The 24730-nt window shown below is 42.8% G+C and overlaps 4 protein-coding genes across 6 annotated transcripts; 2 read left to right on the top strand and 2 right to left on the bottom strand.

The window, feature by feature from the left end:
• Positions 1-133: 133 nt before the first annotated feature.
• LOC119563046 (hexosaminidase D) lies at positions 134-17423 on the top strand. 2 transcript variants are annotated; one of them, XM_037876252.1, is made up of 4 exons: positions 134-253; positions 14865-15617; positions 15827-17206; positions 17285-17423. In XM_037876252.1, exons 2-3 carry the CDS (start codon positions 14865-14867, stop codon positions 17195-17197), a joined length of 2124 nt encoding a protein of 707 aa, XP_037732180.1. In that variant the 5' UTR covers positions 134-253; the 3' UTR covers positions 17198-17206; positions 17285-17423. The 2 variants fall into 2 exon arrangements, with proteins under 2 accessions (XP_037732180.1, XP_037732179.1); XM_037876251.1 differs by lacking the exon at positions 134-253 and adding an exon at positions 478-707.
• A 203-nt stretch (positions 17424-17626) lies between these two features.
• On the bottom strand, positions 17627-19045 carry LOC119563047 (translation initiation factor IF-2-like). 2 transcript variants are annotated; one of them, XM_037876254.1, is made up of 2 exons: positions 18891-19036; positions 17627-18797 (listed from the first exon to the last, which is right to left on the bottom strand). In XM_037876254.1, the coding sequence occupies exons 1-2, from the start codon at positions 18972-18974 to the stop codon at positions 17847-17849; spliced, it is 1035 nt and encodes a 344-aa protein (XP_037732182.1). In that variant the 5' UTR covers positions 18975-19036; the 3' UTR covers positions 17627-17846. The 2 variants fall into 2 exon arrangements, with proteins under 2 accessions (XP_037732182.1, XP_037732181.1); XM_037876253.1 differs by having other exon boundaries at positions 17631-18815; positions 18891-19045.
• A 904-nt stretch (positions 19046-19949) lies between these two features.
• Positions 19950-22643, top strand: LOC119563490. Its single transcript, XM_037876925.1, has 5 exons — positions 19950-20280; positions 20361-20524; positions 20586-20719; positions 21065-21710; positions 21765-22643. The coding sequence occupies exons 1-5, from the start codon at positions 20131-20133 to the stop codon at positions 21991-21993; spliced, it is 1323 nt and encodes a 440-aa protein (XP_037732853.1). The 5' UTR covers positions 19950-20130; the 3' UTR covers positions 21994-22643.
• On the bottom strand, positions 22418-24407 carry LOC119563487 (coiled-coil domain-containing protein 174). Its single transcript, XM_037876923.1, has one exon. It carries the CDS (start codon positions 24383-24385, stop codon positions 22661-22663), a length of 1725 nt encoding a protein of 574 aa, XP_037732851.1. The 5' UTR covers positions 24386-24407; the 3' UTR covers positions 22418-22660.
• Positions 24408-24730: the final 323 nt, after the last annotated feature.

Raw genomic sequence — 24730 nt, 5'->3', positions numbered from 1 at the left:
GGATATCAAAGATTGACTGTAGATTTTTAAAAAAAATCGATTGATAATGCAAGGCTGCCAGACTGGTGGAAAAAGCTTCAGTTCGAGGTGCCAGAATGATTCGAGGTCTGACAGCACAGCACCCCTCTTATTTCATACGGTAAATTACAGTCGAAGGGAAGTACAAAGAAGTTCACGGAAAGAATACATTTGTTTAAGTATATAAAAACAAGCCTAGAGGTTGGAAGTATTTCGTTAACTCAGGTGCCAATGGGTAAGTCCTGTATTTTAAAGTAATGTTATATCTTAAAGATATGGGCGGGGACTTCCAAGAGCCGGTGTAATTTTTATGTGTATGCATTTTACATTGTTGTTGGCCCGCTACTGCAGCGCTGTTAAGTTAACATTTGCAATGTGACCAGGCGCCGGTTTGTTTATGTTTAGGGCTCCTCTGAAAATAACGGTGTTTGCTCGAAACGCATTCAGTGCGCAAGAACCTCCGCTTGCCGCCAAATGGAAACCGTTAGCGAAGCAATTCCCGTGGCATAAACAGTGCGGAAGTTTAGTGCAACTGCAACTGCTCGCGATTGTTCAACGTGTGTGGCGGACTTTTTTTCTTCTCGGTTCGAGCTCCCTGCAATTCGCGCGATTTCGACGCCATGCAGTTGGAGCAAATTGACTGTTGATTGAACACCACGGGAAAGGAAAGAGGATTAAACGGCTTAACAGTTAAGTTCGAAAATAGTTGAAAAACAGAAATGGCAAATGGCTTAAACTTTTTATATCCTTTATCAACGATGCCCGAATTTTAAGTGTTCCCCACTACCCACTTTAAACCTTTTATATCCCATAGTTTAAGAGCCTCGCTTATTTTGCACATGGCCTCTTGGGCTGAGCATTCGAAAGTGTTGAGCCCATCGCTGGGCATTCGAATGGAACAAATGGAAATCCCCTTTTTTTGTGCGCCTCCCAGTTGGCAATCGTTTACCAAATGAATAATGTCGCTTTTGGGGCTCCCAATTTCCCCCCTTTGTCAATTTTTATTTGACACATTTTATTGGGCAAATCGTTTGCCCGGTAATCCTTTTGCATTTCTAATTCTGTCAAAATCGAGGGCGACATTTCCCAAGGGTCGCATTTTTTTCCCATTCACTCTAAATTGGAATCGAAATCAGATTTTGTGCTGATGTCTGTTTGTTTGCGGCTAGGGCTCTGTTGGCTTTCGTTTACAAACACTAGTTTTTTGCAATGCTGGCGAATTTCGGCCCCACCCCCCTTAAAAGAACACACACAAACTCTCTCCCATTTGCTGGCCCATTCAATTAGAAACAAACACTGAATTGCAGTGCTTTCGAAAAGTCAGCCATGCAGCATCTGCAGCTGTCGCCATTAGTGGAAAAGTTGGTCCCCAGTTGGTCTCCACAAATCTGTATTAATTTACATTTAATGTGCAGCTCTATAATCCCACTGACTCATAACTCTCTGTAATTGAATTAAGCTTTAATTAATGGCATTATCTTGTTATTTTTATTCTCCCATAACTAATTGCTTGACAATTTAATGCTTTCTGCACATTGATTAACACACACACTCACGTGCTGTAACAATTACGGTAGAGAAACGGTGAAGAACATGAGAATTAAATGGGAATCTGATGATGGTGCGAGTGCTTTTCGCCGTGTCACTTACAGTGCGACTCCTTTAAAGGAAACCGTTTAATCTTCACCTTGATCTTGGTTTAAAATTTGTACACTAACAATTATAAAATCTTTTAAACTTCGTGTTTTAATGGTTTACTATTATACTTTTTAAACTACTTTTCCTCTATATGACTTTAACTTAAAAAAAATGTGTTGATTTTTTGATCAAGCATACCTTTACCAAACGCATACCCTCATTCGAAAGAAGTCTGCTCTATATTGTTATTCCATTAGGTTGGACTTGCTGAAAATTCGCTTTTGAGGACTTTGACTATAGTATTTTTTGCGGATTAAGCGCATGAGAGTGAATAATTTGTGTAAGGGAAGGGATGGAGTACGTACTTATCGTCGTTGGACCTTCACTCGAACCGCTTGTTTCGTTTTGTGGAGCAGCTGCAGCTGGATTTTGGCATCGCACTGACGCAAGCATAATTCAGTGGATCGGGAGTGGGAGTGGGAGGATGTGGATTGTCGGGTGCTGCGGTCGTTGCCAGCCAGGATTTATGAAGCCCCAAGTCCCGCACTCTCCGATGGCAGGAGTTTCCGTTTCCGCCTTGCCTCTTCCTCTTCCTCGCTCCTTCCGCCCTTGTCGTCTTGCAGCACAAGTGCTGGCAGTATTTTCAGGTTGCTGCACTTGTAATTCAATTGCCTTGAAAAGCGGCAACGGGCCAAAGGTTGCAATACAATCTCCACCCCTTCTGGATGACTTTGAAAGAGGATCTAACAAATCATTGTCTTGAATGGTCATCGGTATTTGGGCTAGCCTATAGTGAAAGGTATTTTACTTAGTTCAATACATAACTAAATTAGAAAAACAAAACTATGTACTTTCGAAACAGATATATTTGATATATAGGTGAATATTAAAAATACAATACAGTAGAAAATTCAAATGTTGGTGCCACATAAATGTTATTAAATAAGTTAAGAGAGGCTCATTGAACCAATGTATTTTTTTCAATTCATATAACACCCTTTCTCTTTGACCCATAAAAGTAGGCCACATTTTTTTCTATCCGAAGACAATATCTTCATTTCAGCCCTCCCATTTTGCGATTTCTCAATATCTCTTTGGGGACATCCCCTGAGTACTATCTGCATATATTCTGTATGGCCTAATTAAAGCATCGCAGCCACAGTTAATTAACTTAATTTTGATTAACGCGCCAAAATTACATTTAAATATTTCATTAGCCACGGCAACCGGGGAACTTTTGGCACACACAACTTTTTTATTCACACATTCACACTTTGGCCACCGCAAGCGAGCGTCCAAAGCGGGGGGAGGAAATGGGGAAATGGAAAATGGAAAAGGGGAAGTCCCGGTATATTTTTACAATTTTCATAAACGCATGAGCAGGGAAAACGAAAAAGTTTCACACGCATACAGCCTCCCTGCGGATTGTGTATAGTTTAAAACAATGGGACCTTTCCCACGAGACCTGCTGTCCGGGATGTCCAGGCTGTACGGGATGTCCAGGCTGTCCGGGATGTCCAGGCTGTCCAAGTCTGCTGAGGCCGAGTGGAGCTGAATTGGCGGCCAAAAAAGCCAGAATGTAAACCCAAGGAAATGCGAGATGAATTGGAAGAGCGATGTGGAGGAGGAAAAGAGAAACCAGAAGCATCCATGCGTGAAACGCAACCTGCGGACAAGGGAATGGGTAAATGTGGCGATCCGAAAGGATTACATGAAAGGCAGAGCTTTATAAGATATACCGCAGTCCGGTAATTCAGGCGCAACTCGATTTACCCCACCGTATGAGTTAACAATAAAAAGATTTGTTTAATATATACTGGATTCTAAATATACATATATAAAGTTCTCCACCAGAAACTAAGGATCACTGAACGCGAAATCCTAAAAATAAGACTAGTACTTTTAATAATAAAACATTGGACTATTTTTAAAGTTATTTATTAAACACCCGTTTTACCACGATCCTTGACTGTTGATAACTGTATGATAACTAGATTTGTTTTATGTTTCTACTATTTTCTCTTAATACAAAAATGATTTCCCTAATATTTCCTTAATATCATATAGTATAACTTATTTGAATAAGAAAGGTTCTATAATCCAGAAAAACAAAAACAAACTATAGAAAGTCTTCTGAAGGATCAAATAACTTTAAAAGTTTTATATTCTCTATATTTGGCCGGCACCCGAGTTCTGGTAAATACTTGAATTTAGCATTCCCTGTGGGCCCACTATTTGTTGGCTCACTGTGGCCAGTTGTTTGGCGGTCATGCAGGCATCCAGTGCTTCATTTAAAAGTTATTTAGAGCGCTGCCGATGACATCGCATGGGGAAATGTCCTGCGGATTGCAGAGGACTCCTGTCGAGTGGGATCGGATCGGGAACGGCACAGGGACAGGGAATTTGCCAGGGAAAGCGCTGTGCGTGTGCTCCGATTATATTTGCATGAGTGCGTATTGAAGTCAGGACTTGGCCTGGGGGAGGAGTTAAATGCAGAGTGGATCAGTGGGGAGCAGGAGGGGGCGCTGCGGGTATTTGGGCAGACGGTGACAACCAAAACGAAAACATTGCTAGTGTAAACAACCAGGACGTGCAGCAGGATGCGCAGGATACGAAGGATGCGGAGGATAAGGGAAACGCCTCTACGTGCAACATGCAACAATAGCATTAAGCTCGCAGCGGAATCTCATTTGGAAGCCTTGCAAAATACTCCACATTTCTCGCATGCAAAGTGAGATGGGTCTGGTGGATGGGCTGGGGAAAGCGGGATGAGGAGATGGGGGGTCACCAGCGGAACTGGCACCAGTTGGCAGGAGTCGTGCGGACCGCAGACAAAAGTTTCCTAGGCTCATTTCGTGCCCCCCAACGGAGCAGCCCTGCTCCAATTTGCATTTGCATAGCTATAGTTGCAACTTTGTCGGGGGCACAAGAGGTTCGTTACTGGGGTTTAGAGACGCAGTCAAGGAGCTCAATTCAACGCGGAACAGCATTCGTTTTTAAGAAAATATTATCATTCCGAAAATGGAATTATTACGATTGTTGGCGATTTTAATTGGTTTCTCTTTGTACGAATTATTATATCTTTTAGAAACTTATTTTTCTATTTAAGGAAAAAAGTATATATTTCCAATGAAAACTAATTTGTTTTTATTTGAAATTCTATTTTATAGACAGAGTAGAAATTAGAATTAATTTTAAGTTTCCTAAATTCAGGGAGAATATTTTTTTGAGTGTAATAGCAAATATTTACACCTTGTTCTGTCATTTGTATGTTCTTCAGAGCTATCTATACATTTTAAGTGTATATTTATATGGTTGATAAAGTTTAATAGTTTAATCTGTAGCTTTTATATCTTTTGCAATCATACAGAGCTATTAAATATATTTTAATGGTCTGTCTAAATGGTTTTTACAATTTAATGACTGCAATTTAATTTACCATTCACACCAAATCGCACAGTTTAGAGCAACAATAAATTGTCCATTAGGCCTTCACTTTTATTTGCACAAATTTAAATCGCCTAAAGCGGGTTTCGTGTTTGATTTCGATGCAAATTTAAATCTAAATGCAGCGTGTTGGGGCTTCCTAGTGTCGAAATAAAAACTCCTCCGTCTGTTTGTTGCCGTTTTTGATGCTCACACACTTTGCATTTCCATTTGAATTTACATTTACAGGATGCGAAACGAAAATGGGGGTGGAGCTGGTATGGTGGTTATTTGCTGTTGCACTTAATGCATTTGAATTGTTATAATTTGCATGGTAATTCTCTTGCTTTTGCCCGAAATGAAATTAGTGAAAATATTTTAATTGCTGCAGACGGCAAGAGTTATGCAAATATGCGGCCAAAGGCAGGAGGAGAAAATGCCGTTGGAAAATATGAAAATGCTCCGCCTCTTGGCTTTGTTTGTCTAAACTTAAATGGGGTTTTCGGTGCGACAGGGGAGAAAATGGCTTAGGAAGAGTTAAATTTGACTTTGGCTTTGGCTTTGGCCCACTTCCGACAGCTAATCTCCTACTTTCCCGCTGCTGACTTTCCCAGCTGCCTTGGCTTAATTAATTTTTAAGACATTTTAGAAGGAGAAGGCCAAGGGTGGATGGTTATATATAGGAGTGTATATATAGGTAGTGCAAGTCTGTGGGCGACAGCTCAAGCGGAGTTGCGCATACGCCGTGTTGTCTGACATTGCACCGCCGGCTGACACTGATTAATTGGCTGGCGTCTCCTGAGCTTCTGCTGCAAGACTGCAAGATAAATTAGGAAATGCGGTCGTCTATCCCATAGTTACTCGTATATATCCCCTTAAAACAAAGCAAGCTCTTCCAAATTCAATCACCTCGAAAGTCACTACGAAATTGGCCAAAAAGTTCAGCTCACTTTGTTGATCTTGGCTAATGCCCAAAGCCATGGCCAAAAGGCAGCCATCTAAACAACTGACCAAAAGTTTGACTAAAGTGTTTGACATGTCCTGGTTACCCTTTACCCTTTACACTTTGGCATAGAATTCGTCCTAAAACCCAATGTGCATGCGGAATGTTCGACAAAGTTTGCATTGTGTGGGCGTGGAAAAGGGGGTCTGTGCATTAGGTTACTAGCGACAGGCGAGCCGTAAACTTAAAACACCTAAAGTTTCTACCTCGCTTTTTACGGGAACTTTGTAGACTTTTCAATTGATGTGCAACTTAATCCAAATGGGACATTACTTGCAGCCATTCCGTTTAATCTGTCGGTTATGGTCTTGTCTTTCACATTAGTTTACATTCTAAATCGGGTTGACGTATTTGAGTATGCGAACAGGTGCATTTTAATAGCTGTTTTGTCTGTACTTCGGAAAATCTTGTTTTTCAAATGCAGCTGGAATTTTATCTGGATTTGTTTTGAAAAGTTTTTATTCTTCTTCTGTGGGGTTGCCACTTATGTGCCATATTATCCAGATTGCTACCTTATTTTTACTTTACTTTATAACATTTGTTTACTTCTTGTGACGAATTGAATTATAGAAAATGAAATCCTGTTTGATTATAAAAGTGTCATTCGAAAGAAAAATTCCTTTTCTAAAGTTTACTTTTCGTAGGACAAATCTTTACTGAGCCTGACTTCAAAATTCGGTCTGACACACCTAATACGGTACAGAACAAACTTTTATTTGTTATTTTTGGTTTGTTGAGAAGAACATTGCCTCTAGTTTTCAGTCAGATAACACCTAACTTGATGTTGAGAAACTACATTTGTCCGAAACAGAAATTTAACAGGATGACAAAAGTTAACATGGCATTGAGAAACCGGACTTAGGGGAAATTGATCTTAACCCAAATACTAATACGTTTTTTTTTATTTAATCTATGGTTTCTTAGTCCCGAATCATGGGTTGAGTTTTTCTTCTTAATTGGCATAATTGCTCCCCATTAAGTTGATATTAAGTTTCAAGGGGACTTGAAAACTCTCAAGTTTCAATCGTCTTAAAATAATTGGATCAGTTACACTTAAGCTCGTCCCGGAGCTGGAACTTTTTAATCTGGGTCTCCGACAATGTGAGCTTAAATTGCAGCTTCCCAACCGTTCTGTGCTGGCATCCATCAACTCGTCGTCGGGGATTGAATGCAGATGAAGTTGAGATGAGTGGAGCTGCTCTCCGTGCAGTTACTTAATAATTCATAAACATCAATCAGGGTCCGGGTTCCACTCGTTCCAGGGTCCTGGGAGCCCCAGAGTGCATTCCATCAGCGATGTCACAGCAGCTGCCTTGTTAGAAGCCCCTCCATGTGCTCATCCACTCCGATCCACTGCCATCCACCCAAGCCAACCCATCGACAATCCCCAAATGTGGGCCAACACTTTGCTGCCTCCTCGGCTTTGGGCCTGCATTAGTAAACATTTTGTTGTCGTCGCTCGTCATTTGCTGTCATCAGTCGACAAGTCAACATTGCAGCAGGCGGTGCATTCAGCACTCAGGATCAGCCTAGTCTGCATTTTACTGCATCCCCAACAAGAAAATTTAATGGCTTTTACGGGAATTAAAAGGCTACCAAAGTTGGCTTTTTCCCTCGTTCGAACAATAGTGCAAACGGCAAAATGAACACAAACACACAATCAGACCTCCATTTGCATTTCGTTGACATTCGGAATTAATGATGCAGAATGTTTGTATGGTCACGGCATTCTTATCGCTAAATAAATATCATCCATACGCAACGTTGCCCCAGCTGAAATATATATACTTTGGAAAAGCCACACAAACTTTATTAACAACGGGTATACAATATGCGTTGAGGCCGAAATGGAGAAAATATTTCATTAAATTTTTAATGCTCTGCGGTAATAGATAATTCACTATATATAGCATTGGAAATTACCATTTAAACCAACGCTTTAATTTTATCTGCACAATTTGGCTGAACATTTATTTAAATGCATTTACTAAATGCCTTTTAAGCAAAGTGAATTGCAAAATTGGTGCAGACAAGCTCAATATTATTTATAGCTTCGTTTTAATTGGGTAATCATCGAATTATATTTATTTAACTATAGTGTTTTTCAAATATCTTTTAAATGCCTTGGTTTTCATAACGAACTTTATTATCTCCTGAAACCTAACTTTTCAGGCCCACATTGTCGGCCCAAAGAGGAAAATTAATCAAGAGGCAAGTTCATTTTGCCTGGCTTTTCTTCCCTTGCATTACAATTTATTTGTCTCCCAGAAAAGACTCATAAATCACTGTTAAGCCCATAATGCAATTGAAATCGATGGAGCATATGTGCCTGGCTTTGTAGGATGTGGGATGGGGGGTGCGGGACGTAAGGATGCCGAATGCAGGATGCAGGATGTGCTGTGTAAATTCTGATTGAATTCTCTGTTCCAAAGACAGACAGGAAAGCCTGTGGCATATCTCACCCAATAACAATCGTTGCTGACCACACACACGTATGTACCCTTTGAGTAGCCCAGCCCCTATATATATATATATATTTTGGTATTATGTACCTCGCAGGACTATCTAGAAATCAGTAGGGCAACAAAATGGCCAAACACGTTTGCCCATTCAATCACCCGCCTTTCCCTCGCCTGCTATCTTTGCTCTGTCACCCGTTTTGTTAGCAGTAAAATGCAGCAAAAAATCATTTCAAATTATAAACACGGCGTCGTCGAGGGTCCCTTTTTGAGGCGGGACACTAGCTACGTGTCCTTGCCGTGATTTCTCCACACCCATTAGTCGCTGGGCATATTTGGTTTTAGGTAGGTCACAAAAAACTGTAGAAATGTGATTTTAAGTTGCCTTTTTTGTCGCTCTATTTTTATATACCATGCATTTGCATTTTTCAGTATCAATTTAACATTACTTAATGGTAAGCATTTCAAGTTGATCCACAAAAAATCAAAACTTTTTATGGGTTTCTAAGGGGGGCAATAAGATTTACACGATTTTTCTTTTATAGTGTCACATAGTCGAGGCAGTCAAATGTGACATTTTTTTATGGATTCAGTTTCTTGCTCGCGCTGCAGCTGTTGCTGTGGCAGTTTTGCTTTTTTACGTCTGCTTTTGCTTTGCTTTTTGCTGCTTAGCAGCGCTTTCAAGCGGACAAACTGAGTGTTGCATAGTTATGGACGCTCTGTTCTTATTCCCCCTCAATTTCCCACCTTCCTTCCATTTTTTCTCCCCTTTGCTGCTCTTTTTTTGTTTTTTGTTCTAAACTTTTGCAGTTATAATCTACTTATGAAGTAGGTAACAACGTTTTTATTAAGACTGGACCCTAGAATGCAGACTATTTTCGAAGCTCTGCAAAGTTTTTGCTTCAGCACGGCAAGTTTGTTAGTTAAGGGATGGGAGAAAATGACTGGGAATCGGGGTACTAGTTCATCAGAGTATTTTCATTACAGCTGGCGGAAAGTTTCGTTACTTTTTTGTTTGTTCTCATTTTCATTCACAGTTGGTTTGCTTTGCCAATTATGATTGCCAGACTGCGGGGGAGGAAAATGTGCGGGCTTAGTGATATATTTGCATACATTTGATTGCCAATTTTCGTGCCATTCTGTTGCCAACAAAATAGCAGGGCTTATGGTGGAATTAAAGTGTTTTACGACACTGCATTTCAGGCTGCTAGTTTGTAAACAGAGCCTTCGATATCCATATACATTTAGTAGGATCCTGTCCAGGCAATCCCTGGCTATTTATTTCCCTGCTCAAGCTGTTTCTCTTGATTTCCCCTATACATTTCAACTGGAAAATCCCCTGCACTCCCATAAAGCAATCGAGAAGGCTGCATTCTAGCCTGCTCCACACCATTTCCAATTATTCTCCCCGGTGGCAAGTGCTGCACTCTTCTCAGCTGGTGAAATTTATTTGAGTGGCCATTGAGGCATCTTGAGTCTGCCCGAGAAAGCAGCCCAAAAGGGGGAAAGATGGATGCTATCCTTGGGTATGCCAGGCCCACGGATCATCGTCCATTAGTGGCCAGCTGCTAATGGATGTTAATAAGGCGTTAAATGGCCTAATTGCCGATTATGGCCCTCAGACCAAACCGATAAGAAGAGGCTAGCACAATATTTTGCAAGCCCAAGTGCCAAGCCTCCTTTCAACCCGTTGTGCACTTAAAAAAATATATGTGAATAATTTTCCATATAAAAATAAATTCAGTACATTACTATTTTTTAAAAGTATGCTAAATTTTTCAGCTATTGTATTAAATAGCCTTAAGGTCACACTGCAAATAGGTATTTTATAGTATTAAGTTTGTAAAGCGTCACTTTGGATCGAAACTCTAGAACGGACCAGTCTTAGCAGATTACGTTTTGTGATAATGTACATAAAATAAAGTGAATATAGTATCTTGATATTTATAATCGGAGTGCCAATGAAATCGCTTTCAAAAAAATTCTAACCGGAAATACAAAAAAAATTCTTTGAAAATCTGTAGAACTTGGAAAAATAAGTAAACAAATAAGAAAACACGAAAAATTAAATCCTGACTCACTCTTTAAAAACCAATTAGATAGCCAAGGACAGGAATGGCTAACTCAAAACGCAGCATAGAAATCGATTCTTCTAGAGACTTCGGACCTCCCAAAAAACGTTTTAGGGCCATGCACCTGAATGATGACACTGATAGTACTTGCAGCTGCAGTAATCCATTATTGGACAACGACGAATCTCGAAAATCAGGGAACTTTGGCTCTGAATACTTACCGGAGTTGGGGCCCAAGGAGAATATCTACTACTTACAGAACAAGATGCTCTTCGATTTGCATGTCGAGCGTGTCAAGCGCAGGAATTTAGAAAATATGAACAATATGTCTTGAAAAAAAGCCTACAAAAATGTAATGCAACAAAACATCTCGATATTCTTAAATCAACTAAAGGGTTCATTTAATACTGGAATAAACATTGAATCCTTCTTAAAATTGCGTTAGATTCCAGAGATAATAGATACCTAGTTTGGTGTAAATCTTAGTCCTGGTCAATGTGATTTTTCACCGTGTAGCTTTCTTCTAGAGGCCACAAAAGTGAGCTATGGCCTGACCGGCAGCTTTATCCTTAAAGCCAAGTTAAGGCAGCTTTTGCCTGGCTTTCTCCCAACCCCCTTTTGTACTCCAGTGGCAGGCAAATTTTATGCTGCTCAAAATGCAATGCAGGGCATGCAATATAAGCGATGCGAGAGCAACTGAATGGGAAAGCCACAGGAACAAGTACCGGTCGAAAGAAAATACCCGCCTTACCTAAAGTTTCATAATGTGTTAAAACTTTGCTGGATTTAAGGATCCAAGGCTTAAATTTAAAGCCATTGCTATTTATACATTTAAAAAGCCATTATTTCGTCTGTGTGTCTGAACAATATAAAATATTTATTATTACATTTATGTAGTAGTTTTATTTAATGGTTTGCTTGATAGTTATGTATTTAATTTAAATGAGCTTCTGGAACTGAAATGATTTCAGGAAAACCTATTTAATTTATTGATTTTAAAGCGTTGTGTTCGGGATATAAACATATTTATTGTAGACCCGTTGAGCACTGCGAATTGAGGCCTCATAAACAGCGCTCAAATGCATTTCAGAGCCCCACTTTAAGGATTTTTCATGTTTCATTTTTTGGGTGTTTGGCCGTTTTTGTTGTTTTTGAAAATACTTCAGTTTCGTTTTTATTTTTGTGGCAAACTGCCAAATTGTGCGGTGGGCGGACACTTCACAGGACATGGCTGCTATTTCTAGCACTGCTCTCCATTCAATGAGTGGGCGGAGGTCGCAGTCGGGCAGGAAATGGACGAAATGGCCAGGGACGCCGTGAATTGCGACTGCAAATTGGCCTGTCGGTTTTGCGGTGCAATTACATTTAATTTCGGAAACAGTCGCCCCCCAACTATTTTCAGTTCTGCCTGACGAGCCGAATGCAATTAGCACCGATCCATTCTCCTGTCGAGACCGTGTCTTGTCAGGATCTGTCGAAAACAACCGGGGAAAATGAAAGTGTTAATTGTCTGCACTGGGAGAAATTTCTTATTAATACCTTGAGTACTAAGAAGGAAATTTGGCGCTTCCTTTTCTTTATAAATATAAGTAGGTTATAAACCAAGACAACGTACATATGTACAATGTGCATATGTGAATTTAGATGTTACGTTTATCATGAGGATGATAAAACGGTCTAAAAACTATACATAGGTGGAAAGGAAGATAAGGGTGTAATATTGTTTTATTTTTCCAGAAAACTTATTAAGTACATTTTATGATGAAACAAATTTGCGGTCCTATAAGCGAATCAATTACTTAACATTAAGATTGTATTAAATTTCAAAAAGTTTCAAAAAATGCCTGCTCGACCTCAAATATTTCTGAGTGTAAAAATCGACATGAAAGAACATGCGAGTGCAGGAGGGGTTTCCTTTTCTGGCTCATATTACCGCACATACATACATGAACCATCACACACCACCCATCACCCCCTTCGGACGCCTCTGTTTGCTTAGTTTGCTTTCTCTATTTTTGCATCCTTGGCGAGAACTTTTGCCAACAAAACGTTTGAAAAAGGAGAACAACCATTCAAAGTAGTTGTTGTGGCTGCGAAAATATAGAGATACGAAAGAGAAACTAACAAGATTTCTAGGCCATTTCGAATCACCCAGAAAAAATATTTTCGAGTGTACAATTTTGGCAAAAACAGGCGTTGGAAAGTCAAGAGAGAGCTAGAGCGAAATAATGCAAATGTGGATTAAGCCAAATGGGTCAGCAATCGAGTTTGGATTGGCTGTTTACCAAATGCAAAATTGATGACGACGAATAGCTGTTGAAATTACTAAATCTATGCGGCTTGGGATGTGGGCTTTCATTTAGAACCAAATATGTGCAGGTGAAATTGATATAATTTTGAATGATTTGGTTTGAAATGCAATAAATTAGAGAATGATTGAAGTGCAATTATAAACCTTAAATTACAAATATTTGGAGATCTCTTTTTGATGAGGGCTTCCATTTAGATCTAAATATGTGCAGGTGAACTTGATATAGAGTTCAATGATTCGATTTAAAATTCAATACATTTTTGAATGAATAAAGTGCAATTATAAGTCAAACTACAAATATTGTGGAGGAACTCTTTATGGGCATTGAAAGTAAACACTAAAAATATTTTCCATGATATATTGATATTATATATTCAAAGCAATAACTATTTACATATGCATTGAAAATAAATATAACAATACTTTACATTGATAAATTGAAGCAATAACCATTTCTATAGAAACATATATATAAATATATATTGCACATTATGCAACCCCCCTTGACAGTTTATTTTTCGCACTGCCAGTATTTGCTTTGCCCATTAGAAAAGATAGCAAACTTCTCATTAAATCACCTTTTAGCTGGTCACGCCGCTGATTCACACGAACCACTCCACTCAACCGACTAACAAGTGTCCACAAAGACTTGAAACTGTTCCGCGTTTGTCTTTGCTGGCAGTTGAGAACCTCAAACCCCTGACCCCTAACCCCTAGCCCCGAACCACGAACGACGAACCGCCAACCCACGAACCGAGTGAGAAGTGGCCTAAACGGCGCTCTGGCATCCATCCGCCACCCACTGTTAACCCAGTGAAAACTCAATTCAATTTCCGCCAGCCAGACAGCTGCACATTTCCACTTGAGCACTTGCATTTATCGCCTGTCGATGTTACTGGCTTCTGGATGCCATCCCACCATCCTGCCATCCCACCATCCTACCGTATTCATCCTGCAGGTCCTGAATAACGCCTTTTATCCGCCTATTTGTGCGATATCCCCACCTATGCCAAGCTAGCTGCTTTTATGACTCCTGCAGAGACTCATTTAAGTAAGCTGCCAGTTGTGTCTATTTAACCGAATGCGGGCAAACTATCAGGCAAGTCATTAAATCCAGGATGCAGAAAACTTTCTCTTTTACTCCAGTCGAAGCCAGAAACTTTACATAAATATGCTGCAGAGATGTCTGAAAAGATTATAAATATAGCAAAGATACTGTGCGTAATTGGGATATAGAATAAGTACTATTTTCCCTTTTAACTAAGAGCTTATACTGTAAAATAATATATTATATGTTACATTATCAAGTTAAGATACAGTAATAAAATTTGAATTTTAGATAGTAAAGAAACAGGAAGCTCCTTGTCGCTCTTGTAATGTTAAAATGATATACTGCTACAAGTTGTAAAAACAATATATCTAGTTTTTTGGCCCGTTTTATAGTCATTTTATCTCCATACCATGGTGCAGAGCCGCAGGAGTTGGGCAAACACAAAGGCATGGGCCAAGACCCACAAGAAACGCAAGAACAACAATGGAAACAGCCCTTAACTCAACCTCAATGGGCTCCTCTGCCCGTTTCGGTGGCGTATGAGTAACGTGCGGCTGGTGGCGTCGGTTGTGGGTGGATGTGTGGATGGATTTTATATAACATACATAACTCCGGGGGCTACTTGTTGGATCTTCAAATATTTATGAAAAGTGATGCAAGTTTTTACTCTGCAGCACTGCAGTGACTTACTTTCCACAACCTTACACTGATGGAAAATGTTTATCTTAAATGGGGAATGAAATTGCACATACTTTTTTAATATATAATACATTTCTGGTATTATATTACCAGTTATGGTTCTAATCTATTAAATGACAATATATAAATTAGAAAAAATTTAAAGTTTTATCACTAATTTTAGACTGTATCTTTTTTCTCACTGCAGATGCACTCAAATCTGTGGATATTTATTTGGCGCCGGAAACTTTCCTTCCTGCTTGTCGTGTCTGGCCTGGTACTTCTCGGCCTCTGGACCTGGGCCATACTAATCGATACAACAGCCGCCGCACAGCCTCCAGCCGCCTCCTCCAGTTCTGAGCGCCTGCAGCAACAGCAGCAGCAGTCCGCCGGTTACCAGCAGGTGCACATCATCCAGAAGCTGATTGCCCAGGCCAACCGGGTGCTGAGAGCCGACCGTCTGAGGGACAACGCCGTCGAGAAGTCGCCCTCGCCAGTCCAGCGTTTGGGTAACGTGCGCTTCCTGCGGCCCACGCAGGCCAAGAAGGCCCCGCTGCCCATGTCCGAGAGCTATCTATTCGAGCAGGAGCGCCTCAAGATCCTCGAGCAACAGCAGCGACAAAAGAACGCCGGCATGGAGGAACTGAATGCCAATGCCGAAGATGAGCGAATGCTCAGTTCGGCAGAGCGACAGACGCAGTACGAGCACGAGCTCCAGCGGATGGGGGTGCCGGTGGTGGCCGGGATCGGGCCAGATGGTCCTAGGGCTCCCGCCGAGCGTCTTGTGCATCTGGACCTCAAGGGAGCCCCGCCCAAGCTGAGTTTCCTCAAGCAACTGCTGCCCATGCTGCGGGCGCTGGGAGCCACGGGTCTGCTCATCGAGTACGAGGACATGTTCCCCTACAGCGGTGTCCTGCAGCCACTCGCGGCGCACAATGCCTATAAAGAGGACGAACTGAAGGTAAGTACGGGAATAATTAGCCCAGTAGCCGAGCAATCTCTCACAAGCTCCTCATCTGAAGAATTAGCGTTTTTCTTGTTTGGAAAGCTTAAAGACAAGATAAGAATTATAAACACCAATTTCTTTCGAAGAGCATGGTCGGAAGATCATCTAAATACATATTACATACGTATATTTTGGTTATTGAATCCCTTCCCGTTTCTTTGCAGGACTTCCTCGAGAGCGCTGCCCTACATGGTCTGAGCGTGATGCCCCTTGTCCAAACCTTTGGGCACATGGAATACGTCCTCAAATTATCCGGCTTCGAGCAACTGCGCGAGCTGGCGCTTAGTCCACAGTCGATCTGCCCCAGCCAACCGCAGAGTATGGCGCTCCTGGAGCAGATGCTAACTCAAGTGATTGAGCTGCATTCGCAGTGCTTGGGCCAGGCTACGCCAGCGTCTGCCGTTCCCTCGGCACCCATTCGTTTCACCCACATCCATATTGGATGCGACGAGGTGCAGCGCATGGGCGAGTGCACCACCTGTCGCCAGAGAATGCGCAGTGAGCTCTTCCTCTCGCACGTGGTCAGCCTGGCGCACTTTATCCGCCGCCAGTGGCCACATTTGGGTGTCATCATCTGGGACGACCAGTTGCGATCGATGTCCCTCAGCGAGCTGCAGCACTCGCAGGTGGGCAGCTACGTGGAGCCCATGGTGTGGGTGTATGCCAGCGATATCTACCGATTCATCCAGCCACAGCTGTGGGATACCTACGCCAAGGTCTTTCCCAGCGCCTGGACGGCTTCCGCTTTTAAGGGAGCCTTTGGCGAAAGCTTGTTGGTGCCGCCGCTGCAGCATCATCTGGAGAATAACATTCGCTGGCTGGCGGTGATTGCCAAGGAGGGCGGACGATTCTCCAAGGGATTGAGGGGTATTGCCCTGACCGGATGGCAGCGGTACGATCACTTCGCTGTGCTTTGTGAACTCCTGCCCGTGGGCATTCCCAGCCTGATGACGTCGCTGTCCACCGTTTCCAAGGGCTACTTCAGCACAAATCCGCGGGACAATGAATTGCTGCGCGTGCTGCAGTGCGTTTTCCAGCCGGACAGCCGACGATCAGGTCGTCCCTGGCTGGAACTGCATCCGAATGCCCATCACAGCCAGCTATTCGCCGTCTGCAACTATCCGGGTCACATGGTTTTCAAGTTCGCCCTGCGCCTTTTCGACAAGCTGGCCGAGATGGGACTCTATCTGCAGCAGACCCGCGAACAAAGCGCCTGGCTCTCCGACTACAATGTGCGGCACAACTTCAGTTCGCCGTTGAGAGTGCGGGAACTGACCGCCAGGACGCCAATGCTGATCGAGGAGCTGCGTGCCATGGCGCGGGAGGCACAGCAGCTGCTGTGGGAGGTGTACGATGAGTACACGGTGACGGAGTTTGTGGAGCAGCACATTTATCCCACCATCGAGGCATTGCAGCGGCAGCTGGCCAGAGCGGAGATGCTGCTCCAAAGGCGCACCTGGCCACAAAGACCACTTCCGCTGCAATTAAAGGTACAGGAGGACATGGGACTTGTGACGCATCAGCAGCAACCATGAAATGGCTAGGTGAGTGTGCCTATAAATAAATAAATATTTTATATCCTTTCATTTTTTCAACTCTTAAACTTTGGTTCCTTCTTTTAGCCAAATTAGGCCAAATTGGACTACGTATGATTTTATTTGCTTTGATGGACTGATCCAAAATCGACTGGCATTTCTGGCTATGGATCTTAATCTACTCGCATAGTGATGGCGTTCGAAACGCCCAAGCCCGGCACGGCTAATAGGCCAGGATATTTCGAATGTTAACAGCAGCAGCGGCACTTCCCAAAATACACACATAATGGTAGCATTAGCCACTTGTAATACTAATAACATCAAATGTTCATTTTTTCTAGACTACTTTGTAAGCCGAAACTCAATTATACAAATATACAATTTAATCGTACTGTAATAATAATAAATCAAAAATCTTTAATTATCGTCTTCCAATCGAATGCATTTTTTTATTTCAAAAGTGAACAATTCTTGTAATTTGTACTGATGTGAAGTGGTAAGTTTCCTATACATTTTATAAAGATCACTTAAATTTCATTAAGTCGTTGACATCAAGATTTCTTGCATTTTCATAAAATTCTTTCTCAAATATATAAGAAAGAAAGTATGATTATGTTTATGATTATGTTGTTAATATATTCGGGGATAATCAGTCCTGAATATTAATAATATTAAAATTCTCCAAGTAGAAGTCGCAAGTCGCATGATGACTGTTAAGACTTCCGATTGTCGAGCACAGATATCCACAGGGGCAGCCAAGTGTGTACATTTCCGGACGACAAATAGCCTGGTGGGGAGCGAGGCCACAACTCATCCTGCGGCGGCAGGTGGGGCACTGACCCTTCTTCACCGGCTGCAAATCGTACACTCCTCTCTTAATTTTCCGAGCAATATGCTCCCACAACCCAATCATAGTATCTTTTCTTGATTCCTCGAAAACCACAGGAATCCCATTCCTGGTAAGTTTTTTTGGTGGTCCCTTCTCCTGGCGTTGTCCGTTCCGTTTCTGGGCCACCTCTACCATGCGTATGCTATGTGTCGATTCAACTTCAGAACGCATCGGTTCAGACTTGACGTGTGGTTGAGATTTCTTTTGCTGACTTGGTCCTGGTGGGGAAACTATATCGGTCTTTTTGGCACGTGAATGAGATGCTTCCTCCTGAATCGTAGGAGAAACTTGGACATTCGATCTGGCCTGCTGTTGGCCTACAACTCTCGGTTTGGCCTGTTGTTGGGATGGCTCTCCCTGACGTGATGGAACGGGAGCCACTTGCTGGGCATTCGAAGGGCCCACCCGCTCTGCTGGTGGAGAAACCATAACGCTGGGTCTAGCCCGTTGTTGGGGTGCTTCTCCCTCACGTGGTGCTATGGTAGCAGGTGGGGCAGTAGGTGCCACGTGCTGCTGCGGCGCAGAAACTGGATGAGGATTACGAGGTTCACAGCCCGACTGCTGCTGATTTTGATGGGATGCCTCCTGCTGGCGTTGGGCTATCGGAGGATCAACTTGGTCGCGAGTCGGTGGTGCAATGGGACCACGAGCACTCTGATGATCAACTTGACGGTTTCGCTGAGGAGGCACTTGCTGTTGTGGCGGAGAAGCCTGCCGGGGTACGACGTTCTGCCGAAGTATTGCAAATAATATCTTATTGTGTGGGATCACATTCTCCGCGAGGACACGAAACTAAGAACTCACCTGGGGTTGTCCTTCATCCTGCCGAGCTGCCCTTTCTTGCAGCAGCTTGTGATAGCAATGTAAAACACAATTATGTGAAGTCATCCTTGCTTTCCAAAAACTGAACAAGATTTGAACAAAAGCGTGCGAGTGGCGCTGGACGCGTCAAAATGACAATCTTCATAAATTCTGCCCGTATGGCCACACTAAGCCTTTCCTATCGATAACATAACCAATAAGCGTAGTAAACTATATATTAATTATTGTTTTTAACACTTAAACACTTTTTAATTTTTATAAAAATGTTTAATATGTTATCTAAAATTCAAAATATTTCATGACCACATGTTAGCTTATTTTAGTTAACCTAATTTTGTACTCAAGTCATTGGATCTAGGCTTTATCAATTCCAGGTGTCTGATCTCTTGTTTAAAATATGACCTCCAAACACCGCTGACGAATGGTAACCACCCGGCGAAGTCCGAGTCTTCGAAATCTTTTTCTTTATAAAATGAATTTTAACAAACGATACGCAGTGTTTTATTTTCCGAAAAGGTTTTTTTCGCAACAACCAGTTTATAAGACAACTCTGTCATTTAATGGAAATAGCATTGCCGCATTTGAATGCAACAAAGTGTGGCAACACTGAATTAAAATGGCGGTCATCATTAAAATTAAGTTTAGGTCTATGTGCTATACATTCCATTCAATAATGAATTTTATAAAAATTATAATTTAATAATTTTTTACAATGTACATAATTTTATTAAAATCATAATCTTATACGTAATTGCCAATGTCGTACGATGCAAACGTAAGAAAATGTTGAGGAACGTATTCCCAGGGCTGCCACTACGTAACGGATAACGAAAAGAAACAGCGAAAAAACTTAAGGACATTAAAACTATTGTCAGTAGGAATTAATTAAAGCTATGTATAGAAACTCAACACCAAATAAAAAAGAATATATAAACAAAGTACATAAAATTTATGCTTTATTAGGTGTGGAAAGTTTGAAATTATTATCGTGAGGACAAACATCACGAAAAGCACGAAAAGGATACGGCAAATAAGGAAGAAGAAGCATATAGCAGGACGAAAAGGAACACATGTTCGCGCAAAATCGATTACTAAACTTAAAAGGAAAACTGAAAAAACGGAATACGAAAAGGTACAGCGCTGTCGTCAATTAGTTAAAACACACTGTTTCCGGAAGATTAAGAGCAAAGGGTTTCCTGTAAGGGCCAGGACTCCTAGGAAAATGGGTATTACGGAAACGGCAGCAACAACCACAACAACAACCGGAATGGGAGCGGCAAACGCCGTGGAGGGCAAACAAATCCTGTCGCTCGAGGCGTTCCAGGATATTTTCAAGCACGTGGAACCGGAAGTGCAGATTGATGCCTTTGAGGTGAGCACATTAGTGGGGGCGGTTAACCTGCGGTTAACTTTCGGTTATGACATCATTCGCTCCCCATTCTCCTATTCCAGCTGACCCAGGGCTCCGACCGGGGTGACAACTATACTGCCGCCTTGTATCGCATAAAGCTCACCGGAAAACGACGGGATCTCAAGTGGGAACAGAACGTCATCTGCAAGGTGATGCCGGAAAGCCTGGTCGCCCGGGAGGCCTACAAGAGCGACAAGCTCTTCCGGTGAGTGTTCCATCTTCCATTATATGATCCCTAACAATCCCTTAACATATATCTTCTATAGCAACGAGGTGGAGTTCTACACCACCATTATGCCAGAACTGCTTAAGTTCCAAGCCAGCAAAACGGAACAGGACACTCCTGTGTTCAATGCCATCCCCAAGTGCTATTCGGCCAGGCATGATCTGCTTATAATGGGTAACTATCAATCTTGGCTTGTCCCTAAAAAGAATTAAGTTTTACTTTAAAAGTGTTATACATTTTGTAATCATTTATACATTAAAAATATTTTATTTTAAATTTTATACTAAGTTTTTATTGAGTAAAAGTTACCATAAGGGTTTCGTTGGTCTGTTTTGGCTTAAATTTAAGAGTTCCCAACTCTTAAATCCGAGTGTTTGAATACTGAATAAATTTAATTTTGTTATATTCTCCGCATGAGAATATTTCCTTTCAACGGGTGTTGTTATATCAAGCTTAATGATATGATTTTACTAAATTTTACTTAAAATTTACTAAAGAATCTCTTATAATTTTCCTTAGAGGATCTTCGCGAACGGGGCTTCCAGATGTCCGACCGCCACAAAGGCCTCAGTTTGGAGGAGACGCAGTCCGTCCTGCTGCAGGTGGCCCAGCTGCATGCCCTCAGTCTGGCATACAAGTTCGAGAATCCGTTGGACTTCAGCAAGCTGTGCAGCGTGATCAGCGAGGGTATCTTCTGCACGGACAACACGAGTTGGTATCGCAACTACTACGAGCGCCTCACCAAGAACGCCATCCAAATGGTGTCCGAGGTGCTGCCCGCGGACTCCAAATATGTCCTGGCCATCAGTAAATTTGCCGAGAGCTCCTCCTTCTTTGGCCGGATGGTTCAGTTGGCCAGCGCCGAGTCGCCTTTATCGGCCATTTGTCACGGCGACTGTTGGGTGAACAACTTTCTGTACCATTACGACCCAGAGGATCCGCAGCGGGTGCTGGAGGTGGCCCTGCTCGACTTCCAGCTGATACGCTACAGCTCCATTGCCCTGGACATTGCCAATCTGCTGTACTGCTGCACCACCAAGGAGATGCGGGATGCCCAGCTGCAGACTCTGCTCAAGACCTATACGCAGGAGCTGTTTCGATGGCTGCAGATCCTGTGCACAAATTTGCCCGACCACTGCGACACATTGGAGAAGCTGCAGGATCTGTAAGGATATGATTACTGTAGAGGTTCAAGTTAATTGATGCATTTCCTTTTTAGTTTTGCCGAAGAGCTGAAGACTTACGGACGCTTTGCTCTTGGCCTGGCCATGGATATCCTTCCCATCAGCACGTGCTCCTCGGAAGATGCCCCGGATATGTACTTAAAGCGAAGCGACGATCTCGAGGAGGATGTGGGCGCGCCCACGCTCAACTTTCCACCCAACGATCTGTGCCGCAAGAAAATGTCCGAGATTGTCATCGATATGGTGGATCGGGACATGCTTTAGGCCCCACTGCAGCGGAAATGGAATGCTTGCTGTCTGCCCAAAACACCAATTACAAATAATATACCAGCTCAGATAGCGTGCTCCAGTTGATTCTCACTTAACCCTTAGTTATATGCAAGTTAGTGAATATTACCAGTAGCTTAGCAAGACTTTGTACGTTTAGGGTACTAACCACCGCTATAATTTATATAATGATTCTATGGCAGACAATTCCTTGGCCCTGCGTCCCAGATAGGACTTTGTGTAGTCGGAGCTAACACTTTCCAGTATGACTTATTTATTTTAACCCTAGGTTTTAATTGTGTGCAAACCAATCGATGCCAAAATAGTGTATTATTAGAGTTTGTTGTATTTTTTGTTTTGCATATTATATTCCTCATTCCCGTTCTCAAAGAAGAATCGAACTATGCAAAAAAGGCATTGGTAAAATTTCCATTGCTTTAATATTATGAAAATGGAACTGGACACAGGGCCTCGAAATACAACAGGAATTGTGATAATGCAGTATATGATCTAGCCATAGCTAAAATGAACAATACATTTGTTGAACTTAGCTCAAAGAATCCAGACAATAGAAAAAGCATGTCTAGGCGTATTGTGTTTTTCTAAAGTATTCTTTACACAAAGTAATAAACTATAAATGAAGGGTATGAAGCCTTGCCTTAAATTAGTAGTCCGCCTTGGCCGTCCACGTAGCTTTGTTGCCCATGACGCCCTTGTCGCAGTTCTCTCGCAGGAACTTCAGACCAGCTTCGATGGAACGCTCGAGATCGTCCTGGGTCTTGGGCCGCTTTGCAGCAGGCGTAGGAGCAGAGACATCCAACCCTGGAGGTGGAGGTATGGCAGCACCCAGACCACGAGCAGATGTGTTGGGTTCTCCATCATAATTGTCTTCCTTGTAGGTGCTATAGTTTCGCCGCTGAAACTTCTTCTCCTGCTTGGTGCTATGGAAGTTGTTGAACTCCGGCTCCTGGCCGCTGTGCCACGATGGAGACGGAGGCGGTGGCATGCTGCTGAAGTTGCTGCGCTTAAGGGGAACCTGCTCCGGCATGGGTGCAAACTCTGTCTGTCGCTGGGCCCGCTGCTTCTCGTTCCACTCCTCCTGGGACATGGGCAGCCGTTCGGCCCTATAATTCCACTCCTCCTCGGGTGATTCGTCGCCATCTGAGTCACCTCGCTTGCCCACACCAGGCTTATCTTTGTCCCAATCACGTACATGATCCTTTCGTAGTTCTTCCAGTTCAGCCTCCTCCTTCGCCTTGGCTTTCTCAATGGTTGCCTTCTTTTCTAGCTCCTCCCGCTCTCGCTCTTCGGCTTCGGCCGCTGATTCATCCCTCTTTTTCTGCTCCTCCCGCTCGTACTCCTCCTTGCTGATTGGTGGCAAGCCATTGCGCGCTCGGATCCTGTTTTTGGCGGCCAGCACGCGATCGGCCACCAGGCTGTCCCGCTTGGCGCGCATCTCGTCCCGGCGCGTTTGTTCCGCAGTCGTTTCCTTGCGAGCCATTTCCAGGTCCAGCTGCTGCTTTCTGCGCTCCTCCTCGTCCGTGGAAAAGGCATAGTAGCCAGCGCCGTGGGTGCGCGCCTCGTCAAAGAAGACATCCTGGTAATGGACATCGGGTTTCTCAACATTTTCAATCTCCTTGCGCTCCCAGTTCAAGCGTTGCTCATCGTGCTTGGTCATGGTGGACAGGGCATCGCTGAAGACGCTCTCCGAGGGCCTCGGTCCAAAGCAGGATTCAGCATCGTCGTCATTGTCGCTATTGTGGGCTCTGTCTTGGTCCCGACTACCTTTCGTATCTATCATCCAGTTGGCCTTGGTCTGATCTAAGCGCTCCGGCATGCTCTCGGCTAGTTGGCGGTCGCGTTTCTGGGCCTCCTTTAGGTCCTTCCTAAGACACTTTCTGGTGCGTCCAAGGCAATCAATGTACTCCACCTCGTCATCGTCCTGGACTTGTTCATCATCGCTGGAACTGCTGCTACTGCTCAGCCGCTGGCGTGGATCACCCCTCAGCGCTGACGGCTCCTGGTCTGCCTCCTGCTTCTTGCGGTTGAACATCACGAGGCAGTTGTCATCGGAGTTGAGGGTGCCGCCAGAGCGGCTCATCCGGTCGTAGAACTTGCTTTTGGCCTCCAGGACGCGCCGCGATTTGTCCAGCTGGGCAGGGTCCTCCGCCTCGTACACCTTGGCGCCATCGTTGCTGCTCCCGACCTTCTTGTAACCCCGATCTTGGGATTCCACCTTGTCGGTGCTGCTTTTGCTAGGGCGGTAATCGGTGGTGGATGCCTGCGTGGCCTTGGCCACCCTGACCTCATGCTGCTTCCTTAGGAGTTCCGCCTTCAGGCTGAGCAGCGAGGATAGGTTTACACTGATGGCTTTGTTTGGATCGTTCATAGCAAAATTTAAACTGAAATAAAAGACAGCTGTAGAATAAGAAGAAGAAACAGCAGCTGATACACTGAAAGGAAAAAGCGACTAACTATATTTATTAAGTATTATATTATGGTAAAAAATTGTATTTATACATAATCAGATGTTAATGATTTAATTTTATTTTCTGATTAATACAAATTGATTCAGTTTATAAAATATAACTAGTAGCTGAAATTGTAAAATTAAATCAAATTGTTAAAAAATTCAGTATTATAGATGACGGTCTATATAAAAAAAGTTAATTAGTTAAAAATGTAATAATAAAAGTTAATAACCAATTAGAAACTTTTATTTTGTTCTCTGTGT

This window comes from Drosophila subpulchrella, chromosome 3R, assembly GCF_014743375.2.
Source record: "Drosophila subpulchrella strain 33 F10 #4 breed RU33 chromosome 3R, RU_Dsub_v1.1 Primary Assembly, whole genome shotgun sequence".
Lineage (NCBI taxonomy): Eukaryota > Metazoa > Arthropoda > Insecta > Diptera > Drosophilidae > Drosophila > Drosophila subpulchrella.
The sequence above is the reverse complement of the archived record's forward strand: the minus strand, read 5'-3'. Positions and strand labels throughout refer to the sequence as shown.

Coding starts and splice junctions, on each gene's coding strand:
- LOC119563046 (XM_037876252.1), top strand. CDS start 14,865: ATGCACTCAAATCTGTGGATATTTATTTGGCGCCGGAAACTTTCCTTC. Junction 15,618..15,826: donor ATAAAGAGGACGAACTGAAG/GTAAGTACGGGA, acceptor GTTTCTTTGCAG/GACTTCCTCGAGAGCGCTGC.
- LOC119563047 (XM_037876253.1), bottom strand. CDS start 18,974: ATGACTTCACATAATTGTGTTTTACATTGCTATCACAAGCTGCTGCAA. Junction 18,816..18,890: donor AGGATGAAGGACAACCCCAG/GTGAGTTCTTAG, acceptor ATACTTCGGCAG/AACGTCGTACCCCGGCAGGC.
- LOC119563490 (XM_037876925.1), top strand. CDS start 20,131: ATGGGTATTACGGAAACGGCAGCAACAACCACAACAACAACCGGAATG. Junction 20,281..20,360: donor TGCAGATTGATGCCTTTGAG/GTGAGCACATTA, acceptor CTCCTATTCCAG/CTGACCCAGGGCTCCGACCG. Junction 20,720..21,064: donor GCATGATCTGCTTATAATGG/GTAACTATCAAT, acceptor AATTTTCCTTAG/AGGATCTTCGCGAACGGGGC.
- LOC119563487 (XM_037876923.1), bottom strand. CDS start 24,385: ATGAACGATCCAAACAAAGCCATCAGTGTAAACCTATCCTCGCTGCTC.